The sequence below is a fragment of the Pan paniscus genome, chromosome 20, assembly GCF_029289425.2.
Source record: "Pan paniscus chromosome 20, NHGRI_mPanPan1-v2.0_pri, whole genome shotgun sequence".
NCBI classification, from domain to species: Eukaryota; Metazoa; Chordata; class Mammalia; order Primates; family Hominidae; genus Pan; species Pan paniscus.
The window spans coordinates 39,086,603-39,109,971 of NC_073269.2; the positions used below are offsets into that span (position 1 = coordinate 39,086,603).

The following is a 23,369-nucleotide window of genomic DNA, read 5'->3' on the forward strand; positions in this document are numbered from 1 at the left end:
GGGGGTCCCCGGGGTCTCTGATTGACCAGGGCCTCAACCCCTAGCCTGTAGGAAGACAGAATTAAAGGGTAGTTTAGTCCTAACAATGTGAATGGTGCATATTCTCCCTCCATTGAGGGAATTACTCTTACTAATAACTTAGCTCATGTTGTAATGGTCCACATGTTTACTCTTTGGGGTTGGGGCTCTGTCTCTGCCTCTGCCACCTACCTCCCCAGGACCCTACACAGTGCCAGGCCCCATAGTAGGCACACTGACATTCTGAGTGAATGAAAGAGCAGTGGTGAAGAACTGGCCTTTTCCTTGCTAATGCTGGAGTTTATATCTATGTCCTTCCTTTCAGAATCAAGAAAACCATCCAGATGGGATACCTCTAAACACGAAAAGAAAGAAGATTCCATTAGTGAATTTTTAAGTTTGGCTAGATCAAAAGCCGGGCCACCTAAACAACAGTCCAGCCCCTTAGTAAACAAAGAGGAAGAGCGTGCACCAGAATCATCTGCAAATCAGGTATTTGGGGCTTCCAGATTCTCTTTGCTACGCTGAGTGTGGCCCTTGCTTTTCTCTTTGGTGACACTTTCTCCTCGTGACTCACGAGCAGAGGCAGCCAACTATTGATCCATTTCCCCTTAAAGGCCATTTGGCTTGTTTCTAACTTTTGGCTATAACAAGTAAAGCTGCTGGGAGCATTCATGTGCAGGTTTTTGTGTGAATCTAAGTTTTCATTTCTGTAGAGTACAAACCTAGTAGTGGGAATCCTGGAAAATATGTACATGTATATTTAACTTTATAAGAAGCTGTCAAACTGTATTCCAAAGTTATTTTTGCCTTATGTATTTTGAAGTGCACTTCTTAGGTGTATATACATTTAGGATTGCTATTTCTCTCTCTTTTTTTTTTTTTTTTTTTGAGATGGAGTCTTGGTCTGTCCCCCAGGCTGGAGTGCAGTGGCATGATTTCAGCTCACTGCAAGCTCTGCCTCCCCTCCCGGGTTCAAGTGATTCTCCTGCCTCAGCCTCCCAAGTAGATGGGACTACAGGTGCGCACCACCATGCCTGGCTAATTTTTGTATGTTTAGTAGAGATGGGGTTTCACCATGTTGGCCAGGCTGGTCTCGAACTAGGATTGCTATTTCTTTTTGGTGAATTGATCTTTTTTTTTTTTTCTCTGACACCGGCTTTTACTCTGTGCCCAGGCTGGAGTGCAGTGTTGTGATAATGGCTCACTGCAGGCTCGAATGCCCAGGTTCAAGCAATCCTGCCTCAGCCTCCTGAGTAGTTGGGACTGCGGGCACACACCACCATGCCTGGCTAATTTTTTTTTTTTTTTTTCAGAGAAAGGGCTTTGCTATGTTTTTCCAGGTTGGTCTCAAACTTCTGCTCTCAAGCAGTCCTCCTGCCCTGGCCTTCCAAAGTGCTGGGATTACAGGCGTGAGCCACCATGCCCAGTTGACCCTTTTAACATTATGTAATATCATCTTTATCCCTGGTAATTTTCTTTAGTGTTTGCGTAGTATATATCTTTTTCATCTTCTTTTTAACACATCTGTTTCATTATATTTAAAGTGGGTTTCTTTTTTTTTTTTTTTGAGATGAAGTTTTACTCTTCTTGCCCGGGCTGGAGTACAATGGCACTGTCTTGGCTCACCGCAACCTCTGCCTCCCGGGTTCAAGCAATTCCCCTGCCTCAGCCTCCTGAGTAGCTGGGATTACAGGCAGGCACCACCATGCCTGGCTAATTTTGTATTTTTAGTAGAGACGGGGTTTCTCCATGTTGGTCAGGCTGGTCTTAAACTCTTGACCTCAGGTGATCTGCCCGCCTCAACCTCCCCAAAGTGCTGGGATTACAGGCATAAGCCACCGCGCCTGGCTAAAGTGGGTTTCTTATAAACACCGTGTCACTGAGTCTTTCTTAAAATACATTTTGATAATTTATATTGAACATTTGCATTTAATGTGATCATGGATATTTTTGGATTTACGTGTATGATGTTATATTTTCTGTTTATTACCACTCTTTTTTGTTTCTTTTTTTCTCCTTCTCTGCCTTCTTTTGGATTACTTGAATAATTTTTATATTCCATTTGAATTTTTCTATTTTTTTTCTCTTGGTATTTTTTTTTAGTGATTGCTCTAGGGATTATAGTATACCTACTTACCTTTTTACAGTCTACTGAGAATGAAATGTTTTACCACTTCAAGTAGAATAGAGAAGCTTTAGCACTATGTAGGTCCTTTTACTCTCCTCCCTCTATGCTGTCTTACATATTACATGTACACACGATGAAAATGCCATCAAACCAGTGGTGATCATTTTTGCTTTTAGTCATTAAACATATTTTAAAAGAACCGATGCAGAGACAATAGCCTACTCTGTTTAATCAGATATTTTCTATTGCTGTTGCTCTTTCTTCATCCTTGAAGTTCCACGTTCCCCTCACCTATCACTTCTGTCTGAGGAACCTCCTTTAGCATTTCTTTTAGACCAGTTCCAACAAGTGATTCTCTTAAATTGCCATTATCTGAGAATGTCTTATATTTTGTCTTCATTCCTGAAGGATGTTTTTGCTGGATATAGAATTCTGGGTTGATAATTTTTGTTTTGTTTTGTTTTGTTTGTTTGTTTTTTGAGACGGAGTCTCGCTCTGTCACCCAGGCTGGAGTGCAGTGGCGTGATCTCAGCTCACTGCAAGCTCCACCTCCCAGGTTCACGCCATTCTCCTGCCTCAGCCTCCCGAGTAGCTGGGACTACAGGTGCCCGCCACCACGCCCGGCTAATTTTTTGTATTTTTAGTAGAGACGGGGTTTTACTGTGTTAGCCAGGATGGTCTCGATCTCCTGACCTCGTGATCCACCCGCCTCGGCCTCCCAAAGTGCTGGGATTACAGGCGTGAGCCACTGCGCATGGCCAATTTTTTTAAAAATTAAACTGCTACTTCCTCCAGGGTTTCGTGATTTCTGATGAGAAATCTTCAACCATTCAAATTGTCCTCAGGCTGGGTGTGTTGGCTCACATCTATAATCCCAGCACTTTGGGAGGCTGAGGCAGGGGGCTTGTTTGAGGCTAGGAGTTTGAGACTACCCTGGGCAACATCGTGAGACCCCATCTTTTACAAAAAATTAAAAAACTAGTTGGGTGTGGTGGCATGCACCTGTGGTCCCAGCTACTCAAGGGGCTACGGTGGGAGGATCACTTGAGCCCAGGAGGTCAACACTGCAGTGAGCTATGATCGCACCATTGCTTTCCAGCCTGGGTGACAGAGTGAGACCCTGGCTCAAAAAACCCCAAAACAAATTATTATTCCTCTGTACATAATGAGGTGATTTTTCCCCTAGCTGCTTCCAAGATTTTTACTTGGTCTTTGGATTTTAGCGGTTTGATTATGATGTATCTGGGTGTGAATTCTTCTGAGTTTATTTTGTTTGGGGTTTGTTAAGTTGCCTGAATCTGAGTTTGGAAATAGAACAGAGGCACAGTGCTCTACTGCATTTTTGGGGATCCTAGTAGCTGGGATTACAGACGCCCACCACCATGCCCAGCTAATTTTTGTACTTTTAGTAGAGACAGGGTTTCACCATTTTGGCCAGGATGGTCTCGATCTCCTGACCTTGTGATCCACCCGCCTAGGCCTCCCAAAGTGCTGGAATTACAGGGGTGAGCCACCATGCCTGGCCCGGTTTTGCTTCTTTGACCTCATCAGCACACTGTACAGTTGTTGACTCGGAAACACCACAAAAATAAAAGCTATGTGAGTGATCACTGTTTAGTTGGGTGGTGTGTGGCTATGGATACCCACGTACATGAGCATAAACATAAATATGTGTGTCTGGGAGTGTATTCTAGAATGTCTCCTCCCTTTTACCCTTGCCTCTGTATCCCTGACTCTTATTTCACTGTCAATACAGACAGTCAACAAAGGTGTGGACGCACAGGCTGAAGGAGAAGGGAGCCGCCCATCCATGGACTTATTCAGGGCCATCTTTGCCAGTTCCTCAGATGAAAAGTCCTCATCCTCCGAGGATGAGCAAGGTGACAGCGAAGATGATCAGTCAGGCTCTGGGCAGGCCAACTTCCAAAGCTCCCAAGACACTGATTTGGGGGAAACATCATCTGTGGCTCACGGTATGTCAGTATTTCAGACTCGGGGATCTAAAGGAGAAGACAATGACTCTAGGACAGCTGCTTCTCTGTTTACTCTATAATCTTAAACCCGAATGATTAGCAATCAATGATATGTAATCTTTTATATGTATATAATTTTTTTTTGGAAACAGGATCTGGCTCTGTCCTCAGGGTGGAGTACAGTGGCGCAATCTTCGGCTCACTGCAGCTTCCACCTCCTGGGCTCAAGCAATCCTCCCACTTCAGCCTCCTGAGTAGCTGGGACTACAGGCATGTGCCACCACCCCTGGCTAATTTTTGTATTTTTAGTAGAGATGGGGTTTCACCATGTTGGCCAGGCTACTCTCTAACTCCTGACCTCAGGTGATCTGCCCACCTCAGCCTCCCAAAGTGCTGGGATTACAGGCATAATCCCAGTGCCCGGCTAGTTTTCCAGACTTTAAAAATTTTTATATCTCTTCTATCTGAATATATAGTAATCTGTTTAAAAAACAAGATTATTAACGTGAATATGATCATTTATCTTCAAGGTTTGTTCTTTGATACTTTATTTTGAGTGAAACTTGTCTCCCGCAGCTCTCTGTGATGGGACATACATAGTCTTACATTCCTGATGGTTTGTAAGATTTTCCTTCTCAGATGGCCCTTTCTTGGGGACACATTTCTACTTTTCAGGTCTTAGGGGCGCTAGGCTACGTGCCCACAGGTGCACTTGGCACGCTGTACCTCAGCTATTGGTGCCCTTGGTTGCAGGTGCCCTCGTGTGACTGACTTCCAGCTCTGGAGTTCACAAGGGCAGCACCGGGGTCTGCGTGTTCACTGCTGCATCCTTAGCACCTGGCAGGAGTGAAGTGGTGTGGGCAAGCATATGTTATCTGGTGGCAAAAGACATGAATGAAAGACTCAGAGACATTAACATGGGGCAGACGAATGACATGAACACCCCGCTGTTTTTCAGCTCTTGTGCCAGCACCCCAGGAGCCGCCACCTTCCTTCCCGTTACAAAAGATGCAGATAGATGAAAGAGAAGAGTTCGGCCCGCGGCTGCCTCCCGTCTTCTGCCCCAGTGAGTGCAGAGCCCTTTGGTTCGCCCATTTTTATCAGTGTGTGATTGCCCTGAGATGGGGACAGTGTGACTTAGAGCCGACCAAACATACGCGCTTGCTTCTGGTTTATATGTTTTCAGTCATATTTTAAACCCGTTGTCTCCACCTAGTGCCTGAAATGATAGTTGTTTCTATACACCTTCAGAGACCTCCAAACTTTATTTCCTTTACCTGCCGCATGTTTACAGGAGGGTCCTAAGTATCTTAAGTTTTGTTATAGAAATATAAGTTTCCCAACAGAGCTTAAAGAAAAAGAGCCTGGCCGGGCACAGTGGCTCATGCCTGTAATCCCAGCACTTTGGGAGGCTGAGGTGGGCGGATCACGAGGTCAAGAGATCGAGACCATTCTGGCCAACATAGTGAAACCCCGTCTCTACTAAAAATACAAAAATTAGCTGGGCGTAGTGACGCATGCCTGTAGTCCCAGCTACTCTGGAGGCTGAGGCAGAAGAATCGCTTGAACCCGGGAGGTGGAGGTTGCAGTGAGCCGATATTGCACCATTGCACTCCAGCCCAGGTGACTGAGTGAGACTCTGCCTCAAAAAAAAAAAAAAAAAAAAAAAGGGGCCGCAGCCAGGCACAATGGCTCTAGCTGGGCTGGTGGCTCACACCTGTTATCCCAGCACTTTGGGAGGGCGAGGTGGGCGGATCGCTTGAGGTCAGGAGTTTGGAGACCACCCTGGTGAATTTGGTGAAAGCCCATCTCTACTATAATTTTTATAAAAATTATAAAATTTTATAAAAATATAAAATATAAAATTATATATTTTATATAAAAATTATATATATTTTATATATAAAAATTATATATATTTTTATATTTTATAAATTTTATATATTTTACAAATTTATATATTTTATATATTTATATATTATATTTTGTATATTTTATATATTTATTTATTTATATATTTATATTTTATATATTTATACTTATATATATTTAAAATATAAATTTAAATATTTAAATATATTTTAACTTAATTTAAATATATTTCTAAATATATTTAAATAAAATATGTAAATATTTAAAATAAATACATATTCATATATAAATACATATTAAAATATATTCATATAAATATATATATTTAGATATTTTATAAATTTTAATATATTTTTATAATATTTTTATATATAACAATTATATATAAAATTATATAAAATTATATATAAAATATATATAATTATATATTTTATACATAAAAATTATATATAAAATTATATAATTATATATTTTATACATAAAAATTATATATAAAATTATATATTGTTATACATAAAAATTTTATAAAATATAAAATTTTATAAAAATATAAAATATAAAAATTAGCCGGGCATGGTGGTGTGTGCCTGTAATCCCAGCTAGTAAGGAGGCTGAGGCACGAGAATCATTTGAACCTGAGAGGCAAAGGTTGCAGTGAGCCGAGATCGAGATCGTGCCACTGCACTCCAGCCTGGGTGACAGAGCAAGACTCTGTCTCAAAAAAAAAAAAAAAAGGAAAAAGAGGCTGGGTGCGGTGGCTCATACTTGTAATATCAGCAGTTTGGGAGGCCAAGGCAGACAGATCGCTTGAGCCCAGTAGTCCGAGACAAGCCCAGCCTAGGTGACACAGGGAGACCCATCTCTATTTTAAAAAAAGGGTAGGCACGGTGGCTCACGCCTGTCATCCCAGCGCTTTGGGAGGTCGAGGTGGGCGGATCACGAGATCAGGAGATCGAGACCATCCTGGCTAACACGGTGAAACCCCATCTGTACTAAAAATACAAAAAAATTAGCCGGGCGTGGTGGCATGTGCCTGTAGTCCCAGCTGCTGGGGAGGCTGAGGCAGGAGAAGGGCGTGAACCTGGGAGGCGGAGCTTGCAGTGAGCCAAGATTGCGCCACTGCACTCCAGCCTGGGCGACAGAGCAAGACTCCGTCTCAAAAAATAAATTAATGAATTAATTTAAAAAAAATTAAAAAAAGAGAAAAAGAGAAATTAAAAAAATAGTATATAAAATTGGAGGGGAATTGCAAGAAGAGTATTTAAGACTAATATATTTTTAAAATTTTATTTATTTAATATTTATTTATTTATTTTTCAGACAGGGTCTCACTCTGTCACCTAGGCTGGAGTGTGGTGGTGCTGTCATAGCTCACTGCATGACTTCTGGGCTGAAGTGATCCACCCACTTCAACCTCCCACAGTGCTGGAATTACAAGCGTGAACCACTGCATGCAGCCAAGCCTCCTTTTTTTGTCTTTTTCTTTTTCTTTTCTTTTTTTTTTTTTTTTTGAGATGGAGTTTTGCTCTTGTTGCCTGGGCTGGAGTGCAATGGCGCAATCTCGGCTCACTGCAACCTCCACCTCCTGGGTTCAAGCGATTCTCCTACCTCAGCCTCCCGAGTAGCTGGGATTACAGGCATGTGCCACCATGGCTGGCTAATTTTGTATTTTTAGTAGAGTGGGGTTTCTCCATATTGGTCAGGCTGGTCTCGAACTCCTGACCTGAGGTGATCTGCCCGCCTCAGCCTCCCAATGTGCTGGGATTTTAGGCATGAGCCACCGCACCCGGCCGCCAAGCCTCCTTTTTACCTTAGCTAATGTAGCAAATACAATAAAATGGTCCTCTCAGAAGTAAATACAATCTATCCCCCATTCTGTTCCCCAAATATCTGTCAACAACTTCTATTTAGTTCCATCTTAAATTGGCATCTCAAGTTAAAACATTTACACTGGTTTATCATCTCTTTGAGGGCTGGGTTTACAAACATCTGTAACATGGCCCAGATATATAACTAACATAAAAATATCATTATTCACTTTATAGTTTCTCATGGTGCCCATATGTGAATACTGGTTTGATTAGCTAACTGCTTTCAAAGACAGGATTAAAAAGCAGAGAAAAAAAGTATGAAGTTTTGATAAATTGCAGTGAATGTATTTCTTATTTGCTATAGTTGTTCAGCACTTTTGTTTTATTTTGTTTTGTTTTGAGACAGAGTCTCACTCTGTCACCCAGTCTGGAGTGCAGTGGCGCGATCTCGGCTCACTGCACCCTCCACCTCCCAAGTTCAGGTGATTCTCCTTCCTCAGCCTCCGGAGTAACTGGGATTACAGGTGCTTGGCTAATTTTTTGCATTTTTAGTAGAGACGGGGTTTTACCATGTTGGTCAGGCTGGTCTTGAACTTCTAACCTCAAGTGATCCACCTGCCTCAGCCTCCCAAAGTGTTGGGATTACGGTCGTGAGCCACTGTGGCCTGGTTGTTTGGCTCTTTAGTTTCTTTTTTTTTTTTTTTTGAGACGGAGTCTCGCTCTGTCACCCAGGCTGGAGTGCAGTGGCACAATCTTGGCTCACTGCAAGCTGCGCCTCCCAGGTTCACGCCGTTCTCCTACCTCAGCCTCCCGAGTAGCTGGGACTGCAGGTGCCTGCCACCACGCCTGGCTAATTTTTTTATTTTTAGTAGAGATGGGGTTTCACCATGTTAGCCAGGATGGTCTCGATCTCCTGAACTTGTGATCCGCCCGCCTCGACCTCCCAAAGTGCTGGGATTACAGGCGTGAGCCACCACGCCCGGCCGGCTCTTTAGTTTCAAACTGGTATCAGCACTTGAAAGCCAAGTCTTTTATGTCCCTTTACCATAATGTCTTTGATACCCTCGTAATAGTGACTTAATTTGGTCTATGGGTTATTTAGGGAAATGATTTTTGAAAAAAACTGGTGTTAAAAAAAAGTTTTGGGCTGAGTGCGGTGGCTCACGCCTATAATCTTAGCACTTTGGAAGGCTGAGGCGGGAAAATTACTTAAGTCTAGGAGTTTGAGGCCAGCCTGGGCAACATAGAGAGATTGCATCTCTTAAAAAAAGAAAAAAGAAAAAAATTAGCCTGGTGTGGTGGTACGTGCCTGTGGTCCCAGCTACTCAGGAGGCTGAAGTGGGAGGATTGCTTGAGCCCAGGAGGTGGAGGCTACAGTGAGCTATGATCCCACTGCTGCACTCCAGCCTGGGTGACAAAGCGAGATGCTGTCTCAAAAATAAATAAATAAATAAATAAATAAAAAGCTGGGCACGATGGCTCACGCCTGTAATCCCAGCACTTTGTGGGGGCCAAGGTGGGCAGATCACCTGAGGTTGGGAGTTTGGGACCAGCCTGACCAACATGGAAAAACCCTATCTCTACAAAAAATACAAAATTAGCCAGGCATGGTGGCACATGGCTGTAATCCCAGCTACTTGGGAGGCTGAGGCAGGAGAATCGCTTGAACCTGAGAGGCAGAGGTTGGGGTGAGCTGAGATCGCACCATTGCACTCCAGCCTGGGCAACAAGAGTGAAACTCTGTCTCAAAAAAAAAAAAAAAAAAATTAAAAGAATTTTGGAAAAAAAAAAAAAGTTTTGGGAGGTTGAATTTTGAAAAATCTGGTTGGGCATGGTAGCTCACACCTGTAATCCCAGCACTTTGGGAGGCTAAGGTCAGAGGATCCCTTGAGTCCAAAAGTTCGATAACAGCCTTGGCAACATAGGGAGACTCTCAATTCCACAAAAAAATTAAAAAATTAGCCGGGTATGGTGGTACATGCCTGTAGTCCCAGCTACTCGGGAAGCCGAGGTAGGAGGATATGTGAACCGAGGTCAAGGCTGTAATGAGCTGTGATTGCACCATTGCCCACCAGTCTGGGTGACAGAGCGAGAACCTTAAAAAAAAAAAAAAAAAAAAAAGAAATAGGACTACAAAATTGCAGGCATCTGTTAACTGAGTTGAGAAAATATTCACCCTTACAAAACATCTTGAAACTTTCCTTTTTTTTTCTTTTTTTTTTTTTTGAGAAGGATTCTCGCTCTGTCACCCAGGCTGGAGTGTAGCACGATCTCGGCTCACTGCAGCCTCTGCCTCCCGGGTTCAAGTGATTCTCCTGCCTCAGCCTCCTGAGTAGTGGGGATTACAGATGCATGCGACCACACCCATCTAATTTTTGCATTTTTAGTAGAGACAGGGTTTCACCGTGTTGGCCAAGCTGATTTTGAACTCCTGACCTCAAGTGATCCGCCCACCTCAGCCTCCCAAAGTGCTGGGATTACAGGCATGAGCCACCATTCCTGGCCGAAACTTTTCTTTAGGTGAAAAAAATTGATTTAATGCCTTTCACTGCTTCTACTATTGTGAAGTTTTGTTGATTTAGTTACCCAGAAATTAATGACCTATGAAAACATTTTGGTCTGAATTTGGAGATGGAGAACTGAGGCACATGCAAATTCTTTAATGATTTTTAATGATTATATACATTATTATTATTTTTTAAAATTAGGTAGAGATAGGGTCTCACTATGTTGCCCAGGCTGGCCTTGAACTCCTGAGGTCAAGGATCCTCCTGCCTGGGCCTCCCAAAGTGTTGGGATTACAGGCATGAGCCACCGCTCCCAGCCCATTATGTTGTTTTGATGGTAGTTTTTTCAGTGTTTCCACTTGTAAGACAAATTCTTATAAAATACGTTTTTGTAGAGAGAGGATGATATAAGAAGAGCTAACATTTAGGTGCCAGATTCTGAGCTTCGAGAATCATGGACGTGGCCCTGTCTAGTCTAGTCTGTGTCCCTAAAAGGATTGGGATTCTTATTGTCCCCATTTTGTAGTTGGGGAAACTGGGCGTGGGAGAGGTTAGGCGACATGTCGAAGATCACAGTGCTGGCAGCAGAGCTGAGTTCCAATTTTGGTCTGTTTCTGAGCTTATCTGATGATGTTGAATTACAAAAGGCTTTGTGGGCTTTCTGGTCCGACTTTATCTGCATCTGGCAGCTGGGGTCACGGCAGGATACTGATTGGATCACACAGGTCTTTGTTGAAGTCTCTGGCAGCTTTCTAAATACAACTGTGCAAGGTGGTGTGCTAATCTGTTTCTCAGTGAGGCAGAAGCTAATCCGAGGGCAGGAGTTCTTCCTCAGTGTTAAACATTCCATCTACACTAGATGCCTGATTCAGCAGTTTAGGAGCTTAGTTTTGGATAGTCTGTTTTCGTGCTATATAGGTCCTGTGTTTATTACCTTTGTGTTTCAGATGCTCGTCAGACACTTGAGGTTCCTCAAAAAGAGAAACATAAAAAGAACAAAGACAAGCACAAGGCCAAGAAAGAGCACAGGCGGAAGAAAGAGAAGGTGAGAGACTTGTGTATACCCCAGGATCAGTGTGGGGTGGGACCCGCTGGTCAGCCCCCAGGAGTGTCATATACTGCAGCTGAAGAGTGGATCTGGTGGCCAAGTCACAGTTCTCTCTGAGACTTAACAGAAATGTTGACATTCAATGCAAACGCTTGATTTTTCAGAAACATTTTCTTTTGCACTTAAACGCCCCCCCCGCTTTTTTTTTTTTTGAGACGGAGTCTCACTCTGTTGCCTAGGGTGGGTGGAGTGCAGCTGCAACCTCTACCTCCTGGGTTCAAGCAATTCTCCTGCTTCAGCCTCTTGAGTAGCTGGGACCACAGGTGTGCACCACCACACCTGGCTAATTTTTTGTATTTTTAGTAGAGATGGGGTTTTACCATGTTGGCCAAGCTGGTTTTGACCTCCTGACCTCAGGTGATCTACCTCCCAAAGTGCTGCGATTACAGGCATGAGGCACCATGCCCAGCCCTTAAAAAAACTTTTTTTGTGAACATTAAAAAGCAGAAAAAAGGGCATTTAAGGATCTTAGAGCAATGGGTGAGTATTAAATAATAAAACAATTTATTTCTTATTTATTCAATGTTAAGTGAAGGTATTATTTTCAGCATTTCTCAGCTACTTTGTCTTTATTAGTTTGAGATTTTAGTCCGTCACTTGCCGTTTGAAGTAAAAGAATTCGAATGGAAGGCAGGCATGTGCTTCCACTGTTGACGTCTCTTATTTCATCAACCATGTCTTCTTTTGGGTTTCATCACAGGCTTTTAATTAGGTTAATGTTCTTGTTGGGTACCCAAAGTAGTCTGGGCTAGCAGCTGAAGAAATTAGAAACAGTTTCCTTACTGGCCACCAGAGGGAAGCACTCCCATGTATGGCGGATGACGGGCGTTCCCTCCTAGTGAAAGGAAGAAAATGTGTGCCGACCAAATCTGTGTGTCCTTACCAGTGTATCTGCTGTTCGGTAACCTTCTGCCAGTTTCTTCCTTGTGGTTTTCCTGGGTGCCCGTCATCCTGACATGAAGTTTCCCAGGGGCCTGACAAAATAAACAAGTCAGATTCACCGGAGGTGGCACAGGTCACCATGCACAAGATGTGTGGTGTCACGTCTTATGACACCAAGTGTTACGATAGGTTCTGTCTGCGCCTTCTTGGTTCTGCTGTGTCTGTTGCTGGAGGCGCAGCTGGGTCAGGGTGCGCAGTTGAGAGTGGCACAGCCGTCTGCCCTGTGCTGTCTTGTTAGGCTCTCACTCTCACTCACTCTAAATGAGGTTTAAACATTTTTTTGAATGACTCCATCACTGCAGCCTTGTTAACCTTTCATTGTATTGAATTAAGGAGGAAAAAATACATTTGTTTTCCCCCACCACTATTTGTTTTTTACAGAAGAAGAAACACAGGAAGCACAAACACAAAGGCAAGCAAAAGAATAAAAAACCAGAGAAAAGTAGTAGCTCTGAGAGTTCCGACAGCAGCGACAGCCAGAGTGACGAGGAAACCGCAGACGTGTCGCCCCAGGAGCTGCTGAGACGGTGGGTAGTGGGAGATGGAGGGTTTTTCAGAAACCTTTAGAGGCTTACTGAGTGCTTGATGTGTTTGCTTAGAGGCAAATATCAGAAATGAGAAATTGGTAGGCCCGGTGCAGTGGCTCACGCCTATAATCCCAGCACTTTGGGAGGCTGAGGCGGGAGGATCGCTTGAACCCAGGAGTTTGAGACCAGCCTGGGCAACGTAGTGAGACCCCCCATCTCTACAAAAACAAACAAACAAAAAAAAAACAAATTAGCTGGGCGTGGTGGTGCACACCTGTGCCTCCAGCTATTTGGGAAGCTGAGGTGGGAGGATCTGTTGAGCCCGGGAGTTGGAGGTTGCAGTGAGCCACTATCGTACCACTACACTCCAGCCTGGGTGATAGAGCAAGACCCTCTCCCTAAAAGAAAAAAAAAATGTGTGTATTAACTAGGCTTTTTAAAAAGTTTGAATATCTAATTATGTAAGTGATATGTGAATATATCATCATTATGAAAATTCAGGCCAGGCGCGGTGGCTCACGCCTGTAATCCCAGCACTTTGGGAGGCCGAGGCGGGTGGATCACAAGGTCAGGAGCTCGAGACCATCCTGGCTAACACAGAGAAACCCCGTCTCTACTAAAAATACAAAAATTAGCTGGGCGTGGAGCATGTGCCTGTAGTCCCAGCTGCTGGGGAGGCTGAGGCAGGAGAATGGCGTCAACCCGGGAGGCGGAGCTTGCAGTGAGCTGAGATTGTGCCACTGCCCTCCAGCCTGGGCGACAGAGTGAGACTCTTGTCTCAATTAAAAAAAAAAAAAAAAAAAAGAAAAGAAAATTCAGACCTTACAGCCAATGCTTAAAGGAGCCCTGACCAGTTCTCCAAACCTCTACTTTCTCCACAGTAACTTCTGCCATCAGTTTCATATATAACCTTTAAGACCTTTTTTGTGCAACCACACACACACACACACATACACACTCATGTACATGGAGGCACATACACATTGTTTGTTTTTTTTTTAGACGGAGTCTCGTTCTGTCACCCAGGCTGGAGTACAGTGGTGCGATCTTGGCTCAGTGCAACCTCTGCCTCCCGGGTTCAAGCAGTTCTCCTACCTCAGCCTCCCAAGTAACTGGGATTACAGGCCCCGCCCCCACACCCAGCTAATTTTTGTATTTTTGTATTTTGTATTTTTTTAGTAGAGACAGTGTTTCGTCATGTTGGCCAGGCTGGTCTCAAACTCCTGACCTCAGGTGATACACCCACCTTGGCCTCTGAGTGCCAGGATTACAGGTGTGAACCACCATGCCTGGCCTATATACAGATTTTTGTGCACATTTTAAATATAAGTAATATAATTTTATATAGCATATATTTATAGGGTATGAATTTTATTTTATTTTTTGAGACAGAGTCTCGCTCTGTGACCCAGGCTGGAGTGCAGTGGCCTGATCACAGCTCACTGTAAACTCTGCCTCTCCGGCTCAAGGGATCCTCCCACCTCAGCCTTCAGAGTAGCTGGGACTGTAAGTGTGCACCACCACACCCAGCTAATTTTTTTAAAAAATCATTTTTTTTGAGACAGAGTCTCGCTCTGTCACCCAAGCTGGAGTGCAGTGGCGCGATCTTGGCTCACTGCAAGCTCCACCTCCTGGGTTCACGCCATTCTCCTGCCTCAGCCTCCTGAGTAGCTGGGACTACAGGTGCCCGCCACCACGTCCAGCTAATTTTTTGTATATTTAGTAGAGACGGGGTTTCACCGTGTTAGCCAGGATGGTCTCAATCTCCTGACCTGGTGATCCGCCTGCCTTGGCCTCCCAAAGTGCCGGGATTACAGGCGTGAGCCACCACACCTGGTCTAAAAAAATCTTTTTTGTAGAGATGGGATCTCCTATGTTGCCCAAACTGGTCTCGAACTCCTGGCCTCAAGTGATCCTTCTGCCTCAGCCTCAGGCGTGAGCCGCTGCGCAGGCCTGCTCTTGCCAGTTTTATCTTTATTGGGAAGAAGGGTGTTGTGTGAATTCTTTGAGTGTCTGGCTTCTGAGATTCCTTCAGATGATGGTAGGCAGCAGTGAGGGGCTTGTAGTCATTGCTGTGGAAGATTCCTTCTTGTGAGCACACCACGGTGTGTTTATCTCTTCTGTTGTGTGGATACTGGGTTTTTTACTTTGAGTCTGTGGAGCAGGGATTTGCAGCCAGTGTGACCCAGCTCTGTTTCAAATAGAACTGCCACGAACATTCCTATATGTATGAAATTCAGATTTAGGCCAGGTGCGGTATCTCATGTCTGTAATCCCAGCACTCTGGGAGGCCGAGGCAGGCGGATCATGAGGTCAGGAAATCGAGACTATCCTGGTTAACACAATGAAACCCCAAACCATCTCTACTAAAAAAACTAGCCGGGCGTGGTGGCACGCGCTTGTAGTCCCAGCTACTCAGGAGGTGGAGGCAGGAGAATCGCTTGAACCTGGGAGGTGGAGGTTGCAGTGAACCGAGATCGCGCCACTGTACTCCAGCCTGGGTGACAGAGACTCTGTCTCAAAAAAAAAAAAAAAGAAAAGAAATTCAGATTTAAGACTGACAACTTGGGGGCTGGGCATGGTGGCTCATGCCTGTAATCCCAATACCTTGGGAGGCCAAGATGGGAGGATCGCTTGAGCCCAGGAGTTCAAGACCAGCTCGGGTAATATAGGGAGACCCTGTCTCTCTAAAAAAATTAAAAAAAAAAAAAAGACAACTTGTATGCTTTGGGCCCTGGAGTGAATGTATTTTAGTTCCTTCCCAAGGGTCATGCAACGGATGCGGTAGGTGAGTGAAACTGAGATTAAAAATTGCTTGTATTCTCAAGGCTAAATAAGACTAGGGAAGAAAGTTGCTTTTATAAGTGGTCTTAATACGAGGTGTGGGTGAGTGAGTCTCTGTGTGTTTTCAGGGTAATAGAAGAAGCATTTTAAGAACACAGATTGGCCGGGTACGGTGGCTCATGCCTGTAATCCCAGCACTTTGGGAGGCCGAGGCGGGCAGATCACGGTCAGGAGTTCGAAACAAGCCTGGCCAACATGGTGAAACCCCGTCTGTACTGAAAATACAAAAATTAGCTGGGTATGGTGGCATGTGCCTGTAATCCCAGCTACTCTGGAGGCTGAGGCAGGAGACTTGCTTAAACCTGGGAGATGGAGGTTGCAGTGAGCTGAGATTGCACCACTGCGCTCCAGCCTGGGCAACAAAAGTGAGACTCCATCTTGGGAAAAAAAAAAAAAAAAAAAAGCACAGATTAGGCAGTACTTCATTGTGGGTTATTGTGAGTGCATTTTATAGGTGCAGACATGCTGCTGTGATATGGGGAGGCCTGGCATTCTCAGCCTCCACGGAGCTGTTTGGTTTTTCACTTCCTAGCTAACTTCCATTTCTCTCTTTTCTGTTTTCTTTTCCAGGCTGAAAAGTCTTCCACTAAGAAGGCAGTAATTGAATGCTGCCCTGGCTCGTCCTAGAATCATTTCTCCTCCATGATGGAAGCCCAGTGATTGTTCAGTTAATGCATTGTACAGAGTGTATTTATATGTAAATTCCTGCTGTAAAATAATTTTTAAAACCTTGACATTTCAAAGACTGCCTTGAAAGGTCGCAGAAATTGATTTCTATTTTTAATTTCAGTTAGTATCGGGGGGAAAAAATCCAGACTGAACAGTTTAATTAAAGTGGAATTTTTCTATTTTCTTCTTGATTTTTAAAAAATTTCCTGGGACGTTAAAAAAGAAGTTAAAAGTGAAGGCTTCTCTCTGGTTTTGTGATGAAGACAGTCTGGACTCACTGAAGGACAAGCGTGTGAGAGGGGGCGGCTGCGGCCCCTCCTGCCATTTCTTGGGAGTGAAGCTCTTCCCTCTCTGGGTGGCTGGGTTGCTGTTGGTGCCCAGGAAGCCCCATGGGAGGGCAGAGCCAGGGCCTGGCAGGGGGCCTCAGCCTCTCAGGGTAGATGTCACTAAAGTGTCTGAGACAGGCAGGGAAACCAGGCAGGAGAATGTGCACCCACAGCCTGGGTTACACGGCTGCAGCTCCCTGCTCTGAGGCCACCTCATGTGTACCAAGGAGACCTTTTTGAAAAATAAAGTGCAGACCAGGTGTGATGGCTAATGCCTGTAATCCCAGAGCTTTGGGAGGCCTAGGTGGGAAGATTGCTTGAGCCCAGGAATTCCAGACCAGCCTGGGCCACATAGAGACCCCTGTCTCCACAAAAAAATAAAGTACTGAGCATTTGTATTTTACATTATGAAAGTAGCATCATAGATCACAACAATTTTAAAAGCAGAAAGAAGGAAGAGGCCGGGTGCGGTGGCCCATGCTTGTAATCCCAGCACTTTGGGAGGCCGAGGCCAGCGGATCACTTGAGGCCAGGAGTTCAAAAACAGCCTGGCCAACATGGCGAAACCTTGTCTCTACTAAAAATACAAAAAAATTAGCCAGGTCTGGTGAGCATACACCTGTAATCCCAGCTGTGTGGGAGGCCGAGGCACGAGAATCCCTTGAACCCTGGAGGTGGAGGTTGCAGTGAGCCGAAATTGCGCTAATGCAATCCAGCCTGGGTGACAGAGAGACTCTTGTCTCCACCAAAAAAAAAAAAAAAAAAAAAAAAGGAAGAAAATCACTTTTAGTTTTATCATCCAAAGATGACACCCTTCTTCAATATTTTGAATAATTCCACCCTGTCCTTTTCTAGCTATGGGGCTGTTATCTGACTGGTGGTAGCATTTTATTCCCTGTCACTGTTGTTGGGGTTGTGACAGATATTTCCCTCATCTATTATAAATGTTGTAAACCCACCCCTAATAACTGCATCTTATTTCTTGCAGGGGCTACCTCATAACTTACTGACCTTTTCTGTTTTGTCATGAAGTGGGTTGGCCAGGAGCTGTACCCAGGCAGAGGACATGAAGAAATTGCCCTGTGACAGGAGCCAGGGAAACCACAGCGGAGGGCTGGAGGCTGGGGTGCTGGTTTTGCTGGCTCGGCCTGGTTCCCAGAATGCAAAGCCCATTTTTCTTTTTTTTGCAACCTCCACCTCCTGGGTTCAAGCCATTCTCCTGCCTCAGCCTACCATGTAGCTGGAACTACAGGCGCACGCCCCCATGCCTGGCTAATTTTTGTTATTATTATTATTTTTTAAGTAAAAATGGGGTTTCACTAAACCTGTTGGCCAGGCTGGTCTCCAACTCCTGACCTCAGGTAATCCGCCCGCCTCGGCCTCCCAAAGTGCCGGGATTACAGGCGTGAGCCACCGCGCCCGGCTGCAAAGCCCATTTTTCTATAGGTAACCTGTGCTGCGCGGGGTGGCACTAGTTTTCACCCAGCGGGCGAGGAGGCAGCGAAGTCGCGGGCCCAGCGTAGCGCGCGCCTCCGAAGGGCTTGGTGCAGGCGCGGGCGCGCGGCGCCACCGTTCCCATCCAGGCTTGGCGGCGGCCACCGGCGGACCGGGCTTTGAGATGGCCTCCCCGCCGCGGTGCTCCCCGACAGCCCCAGACAGGGAATGCAAGTTGCCGCCACCCTCGGCCCCCGCCAGCGAGTATTGTCCCGGCAAGCTGTCCTGGGGGACCATGGCGAGGGCCTTAGGCCGCTTCAAGCTGTCGATCCCGCACACGCACCTGCTGGCCACCCTCGACCCCCTGGCCTTGGACAGGGAACCACCACCGCATCTGTTGCCTGAGAAGCACCAGGTGCCGGAGAAATTGATCTGGGGCGACCAGGAGCCTCTCTCCAAGGTCAGAACCACCGCTGGGGTGAGGGGGCACTGGCCTGTTCCCCACACGGGAGGAAGGCGCTCGAGCTGTCGGGGGACCCATGGAAAACCCACCTGGCTTCACCAGGACCCCCAGCGAGGCCCTAGGCCCATTCCCCCATCTGTGGTACATCTGTGGGCAAAGGTCAGACCCACCTGAGCAGGGCGTGCTGGGGATGCCGGCGGGGGCTCCCCGCACTGCCACCTGCTGGGGAACCAGGACTCTTCGCTGGGAAGAGGCTCTGCCCCACCATGTGACCCCATCTAGACCTTGGAGTCTCCGTAGGCCCACCCACAGTGATGCTCCTAATTGCAGCCCAAGGGTCGGTGGCTCAGCTCTCCCCGTCCAGGAGATACAGTTAGCGTCAGAAGAAACGGGACACTCAGAATAATAATTAATAATAACAACAATGAATTGGGCCAGGCAAGGTGGCTCACACCTGTAATCCCAGCCCTTTGGGAGGCCCAGGTGGGAGGATCACTTGAGCCCAGGAGTTTGAGACCAGCCTGGGCAACATAGTGAGAGGTCGTCTCTACAAGAAATAAACTTAGCCCAGTGTGATGGGGCGCACCTGTGGTCCCAGCCACTTGAAAGGCAAGAGGATCCCTTGAACCCAGGAGTTTAAGGCTGCAGTGAGCTATGATTGGGCCACTGCACTCCAGCCTGGGCAACAGAGCGAGACTGTCTCCAGAATAAATAAATAAATATATATATATAGAGAGAGAGAGAGAGAAAGAAAGAAAGAAAGAAAGAAAGAAGGAAAGAAAGAAAGACTGGCTGGGTGCGGTGGCTCATGTCTGTAATCCCAGCACTTTGGGAAGCCGAGATGAGCAGATCACTTGAGGTCAGGGGTTCGAGACCAGCCTGGCTAACATGGTGAAACCCTTTCTCTACTAAAAATGCAAAAATTAGCCAGGCATGGTGGTGCGTGCCTGTAATCCCAGCTACTCAGGAGGCTGAGGCAGCAAGATCATTTGAACCCGGGAGGCAGAGGTTGCAGTGAGCTGAGATCATCTCACTCCATCTCAAAAACAAAACAAAACAAAAACCCAATAAAGAACATTCTCAATAAGTAGCGTTTCATGCTTGGCCTTGATTTAATGCACTCACATGCAGATGTCAGAGTGTGTTTTTAACAATTTCCTCGAAACCTCTGCCTGGCTTCCCAGCATGTTTAAGATGAAGTCTGGCGATCTGCCTGTGGCCTTCCAGGCCATTTCAAATCTGGCACCTCTCCATGTTCTCCTCCCCCATCCCCCTGTCTCGCTGACCTACAAGCAGGTCTGGCCTCAGGGCTCTTGGCGGGTCCCTGCCCCCACGGTATTGCGCTCTTGGGGAGGTCCTCCCTGACCGCCCGTGTAAAGTAGCCAGGGCCACTGTCTCCTCCGTGCCTCATGCCATGGTCTGACATCCCCGTTCCATCCTCAAGGTGTCCTCTGGCTGCCAGCAACTGGCCCCTCGAGGTTAGGGACTTTGCTCCTAGGTGGCTGCTGAGCTGCAACATCAGGTCCAGGCCCCATGGGGGAGGAGGCTCTTGAGGTTTATTTGTGGAATATGTGAATGAACGCTACGCATAGAAGAACCGTTTTGTTTTTGCTCTGTCCTCTGCATGAGCTTTGTCAGCACCTCTGAAATGTACTCATGTGTTGGGGACTTCTCTCTGCAGCCCCTGGGACCCCTTTACCTAGTGGATCCCAAGGGACTGTGTGCAGAAAAAAACCTGAAACGAGAGCCCCAGAAAAGCCTGTGGTGGGGGTAGCGGAATGGTTCCGCCCTCTTGCTAATGTTTTTCCATGATGGAGTTCTAGGTTTTTTGTTTTCCTATTTTTTAAATTAAATTATATATTTTTAAAATTATTAATTTTAATTTTGATTTTTTTTGTAGAGAGGGGGAGTCTCGCTATGTTGCCCAGGCTGGTCTTAAACTCCTGGCCTCAAGCAATCCTCACTCCTGGGCCTCCCAAAGCACTGGAATTGCATGCGTGAGCCACTGCACCCAGCAAATTTAATTTCAATTTTTAATGATAGTTGGGTTTTCCTAATGAGAGAGATAACCCAAACCCTGCAGGGGCGGCAGGGGCTGGGGTCGCCAGGGGCGGTGCGGGAGGGTGCGCAGGTCATGTCCCGGGGACTGGGGCCGCTCCTGGGGTAGGGAGCCAACCCTGCACGCGCGGCCCCGGCCTGGCCCGACGGGGTTAGCAAACTCCCCCGGAGAAAAGCCCAGTCCCAGCTCTCCACGCTCCCTGGCAACGGAGCTCATGTTCCAGTGTCCTCGTGTCCCCGAGCCCCCTAGAGGCGAGGCGGGGTATCCTCTCATCCCGTGCATCCCCACCTGCACGTCCCCGACACCCCCCACACCGCCCGCATCACCTGCAACCGGAAGGCCACCGCCGCCCTGAACCGTGGCATCCCCTCACCCCTGTCCTCCTGCCGACTCAGCCCAGCGCCCTGACACTGCCTTCCAGGCCACACCCCTGGTCTTGCCGCCAACATTTCCCCCACCCCCACACTTCCGCAGCTCAACCTGGGACGTGTCGCCATGCGCGGGCTGGAGTTGGTGGGGGGGGGTGGGGCGGGACATCTTCAGGCTTCCCTGCTCTGTCCTCTTTTTTTTCCCCCAGTTTTACTGAGATATAATTCACGTACCATATAATTTAATCATAGAAGCTGTAGTGGTTTCTAGGGTATTCAGAGTATTGTACTCCCCAGTTCCCCAATACCCATCCTGCCGACACCAGGCAATTCTGCTTTCTGTCCATAGATTTGTCTGTCCTAGACCTTTTATAGCGATAGAATCAAGCCATACGTGGTCTCTTGTGACTGGCTTCATTTCCTTAGCTAACGTTCTCAAGGTTCATCCATGTTGTAGCCTGTAGCAGTGCTCCCTTCCCTTTTCATTACCAAGTAATATTCTGTTGCATGGCCATGACACATTTTCTCTTTCTTTGAGACGGAGTCTCGCTCTGTTGCCCAGGCTGGAGTGCAGTGGCGTGATCTTGGCTCACTGCAGCCTCTGCCTCCCAGGTTCAAGCAGTTCTCCAGCCTCAGTCCCCCAGTAGCTGGGCTTACAGGCATGTGCCACCATGCCCGGCTAATTTTTGTACTTTTAGTAGAGACAGAGTTTCACCATGTTGGCCAGGCTGGTCTTGAACTCTTGGCCTCAGGTGATCCACCCACCTTGGCCTCCCAAAGTGCTGGGATTACAGGCGTGAGCCACCGCGCCTGGCCGAACCGCCTGTTTTTCAAAGTGGCTACACTACTTTACGTTCCTACCAGCAATGTAGGAGGTTTCCAACTATTCGCATCCTTGCCAACACTTGTTATGGGACTTTGATGATAGCCATCCTAACAAATATGACACAGTATCACACTTTGGTTTTCTTTTCTTTCTTTCTTTTTTTTTTTTTAAGACGAAGTCTTGCTCTGTCACCCAGGCTGGAGTGCAGTGGCATGATCTCAGCTCACTGCAGCCTCTACCTCCCAGGTTCAAGTGATTCTCCTGCCTTAGCCCCCCAAGTAGCTGGGATTAGAGGTGCCCAACACCACATTCGGCTAATTTTTTTTTTTTTTTTGAGATGGAGTTTTGCTCTTGTTGCCCAGGCTGGAGTGCAATGGCATGACCTCGGCTCATTGCAACCTCCGCCTCCCGGGTTCAAGCGATTCTCCTGCCTCAGCCTCATGAGTAGCTGGGATTACAGGCATGCGCCACCATGCCCGGCTAATTTTGTATTTTTAGTAGAGACGGGGTTTCTCCATGTTGGTCAGGCTGGTCTCAAACTCCCAACCTCAGGTGATCCACCTACCCCAGCCTCCCAAAGTGCTGGGATTATAGGCATGAGCCACCGTGCCCGGCCTAATTTTTGTATTTTTAGTAGAGATGGGGTTTTGCCATGTTGGCCAGGCTGGTCTTGAATTCCTGACCTCAGGTAATCCGCCTGCCTCGGTCTCCCAAAGTGCTGGGATTACAGGCATGAGCCACCGCGCCCGGCCACACTATGGTTTTCATTTGCACTTTCCTGATGTGGTGAGTCATGTTGAGAATCTTTTCATGTGCTATCAACTATTTTTTTTTTTTTCTTTTTGAGACAGGTCTCACTCTGTCACCCAGGCTGGAGTGCAGTGACATGATCATAGCTCATTGTAACCTCCGCCTCCTGGGTTCAAGCAATTCTCATGACTCAGCCTCCTGAGTAGTTTGGATTACAGGAGCACACCACGATGGCTGGCTAATTTATTTATTTTTATTTTTTATTTTTTAGTAGAGATGGGGTTTTGCCATGTTGGCCAGGCTGGTCTTAATCTCCTGGCCTCAAGTGATCCACCTGCTTCAGCCTCCCAAAGTGCTGAGATTATAGTTGTGAGCCACCACGCCCCGCCCTTGCATATCTTCTTTGGAGATATATCTATTCAACTCCTTTGCCCATTTAAAATTTTAATTTTAATTATTTAAAGGCAGGGTCTTGCTCTGTCACCCAGGCTGGAGTGCAGTGCTGTAATCATAGCTCACTGTAACGTTAACCTTCTGGGCTCAAGTAGTCCTCCCACCTCAGCCTTCTGAGTGGCTGGGACTACAAGTGTGAGCCACCATGCCTGGCTCATTCTCTTTCTTCTTCTTTTTTTTTTTTTCCAATTTTGTACAGACAGTCTCACTATGTTGCCCAGACTGGTCTTGAACTCCCAGGCTCAAGCAGTCCTCCTGCCCCAGCCTCCCAGAGTGCTGGGATTATAG

General features: G+C 46.5%; 2 protein-coding genes across 3 annotated transcripts in view; both read left to right on the forward strand.

Annotated features, from left to right (window-relative positions):
• The window catches only part of GPATCH1 (G-patch domain containing 1), a 47,984-nt gene extending 31,403 nt beyond the window's left edge, over positions 1-16,581 (forward strand). The window contains exons 15-20 of one of the 2 annotated variants that reach the window (XM_034944371.3): positions 344-510; positions 3,906-4,122; positions 5,081-5,188; positions 11,260-11,357; positions 12,744-12,889; positions 16,304-16,581. In XM_034944371.3, coding sequence (XP_034800262.2) covers positions 344-510; positions 3,906-4,122; positions 5,081-5,188; positions 11,260-11,357; positions 12,744-12,889; positions 16,304-16,334 — 767 coding nt within the window. In that variant the 3' untranslated portion in view covers positions 16,335-16,581. Of the gene's footprint in view, positions 1-343; positions 511-912; positions 1,040-3,905; positions 4,123-5,080; positions 5,189-11,259; positions 11,358-12,743; positions 12,890-16,303 lie in introns of those variants that run through there. The other variant, XM_055104457.2, reaches the window with a different exon arrangement.
• A 911-nt stretch (positions 16,582-17,492) lies between these two features.
• The window catches only part of WDR88 (WD repeat domain 88), a 45,098-nt gene continuing 39,221 nt past the window's right edge, over positions 17,493-23,369 (forward strand). Inside the window, exon 1 of the mRNA XM_034944373.3 lies at positions 17,493-18,622. Coding sequence (XP_034800264.2) covers positions 18,347-18,622 — 276 coding nt within the window. The 5' untranslated portion in view covers positions 17,493-18,346. The remainder of the gene's footprint in view (positions 18,623-23,369) is intronic.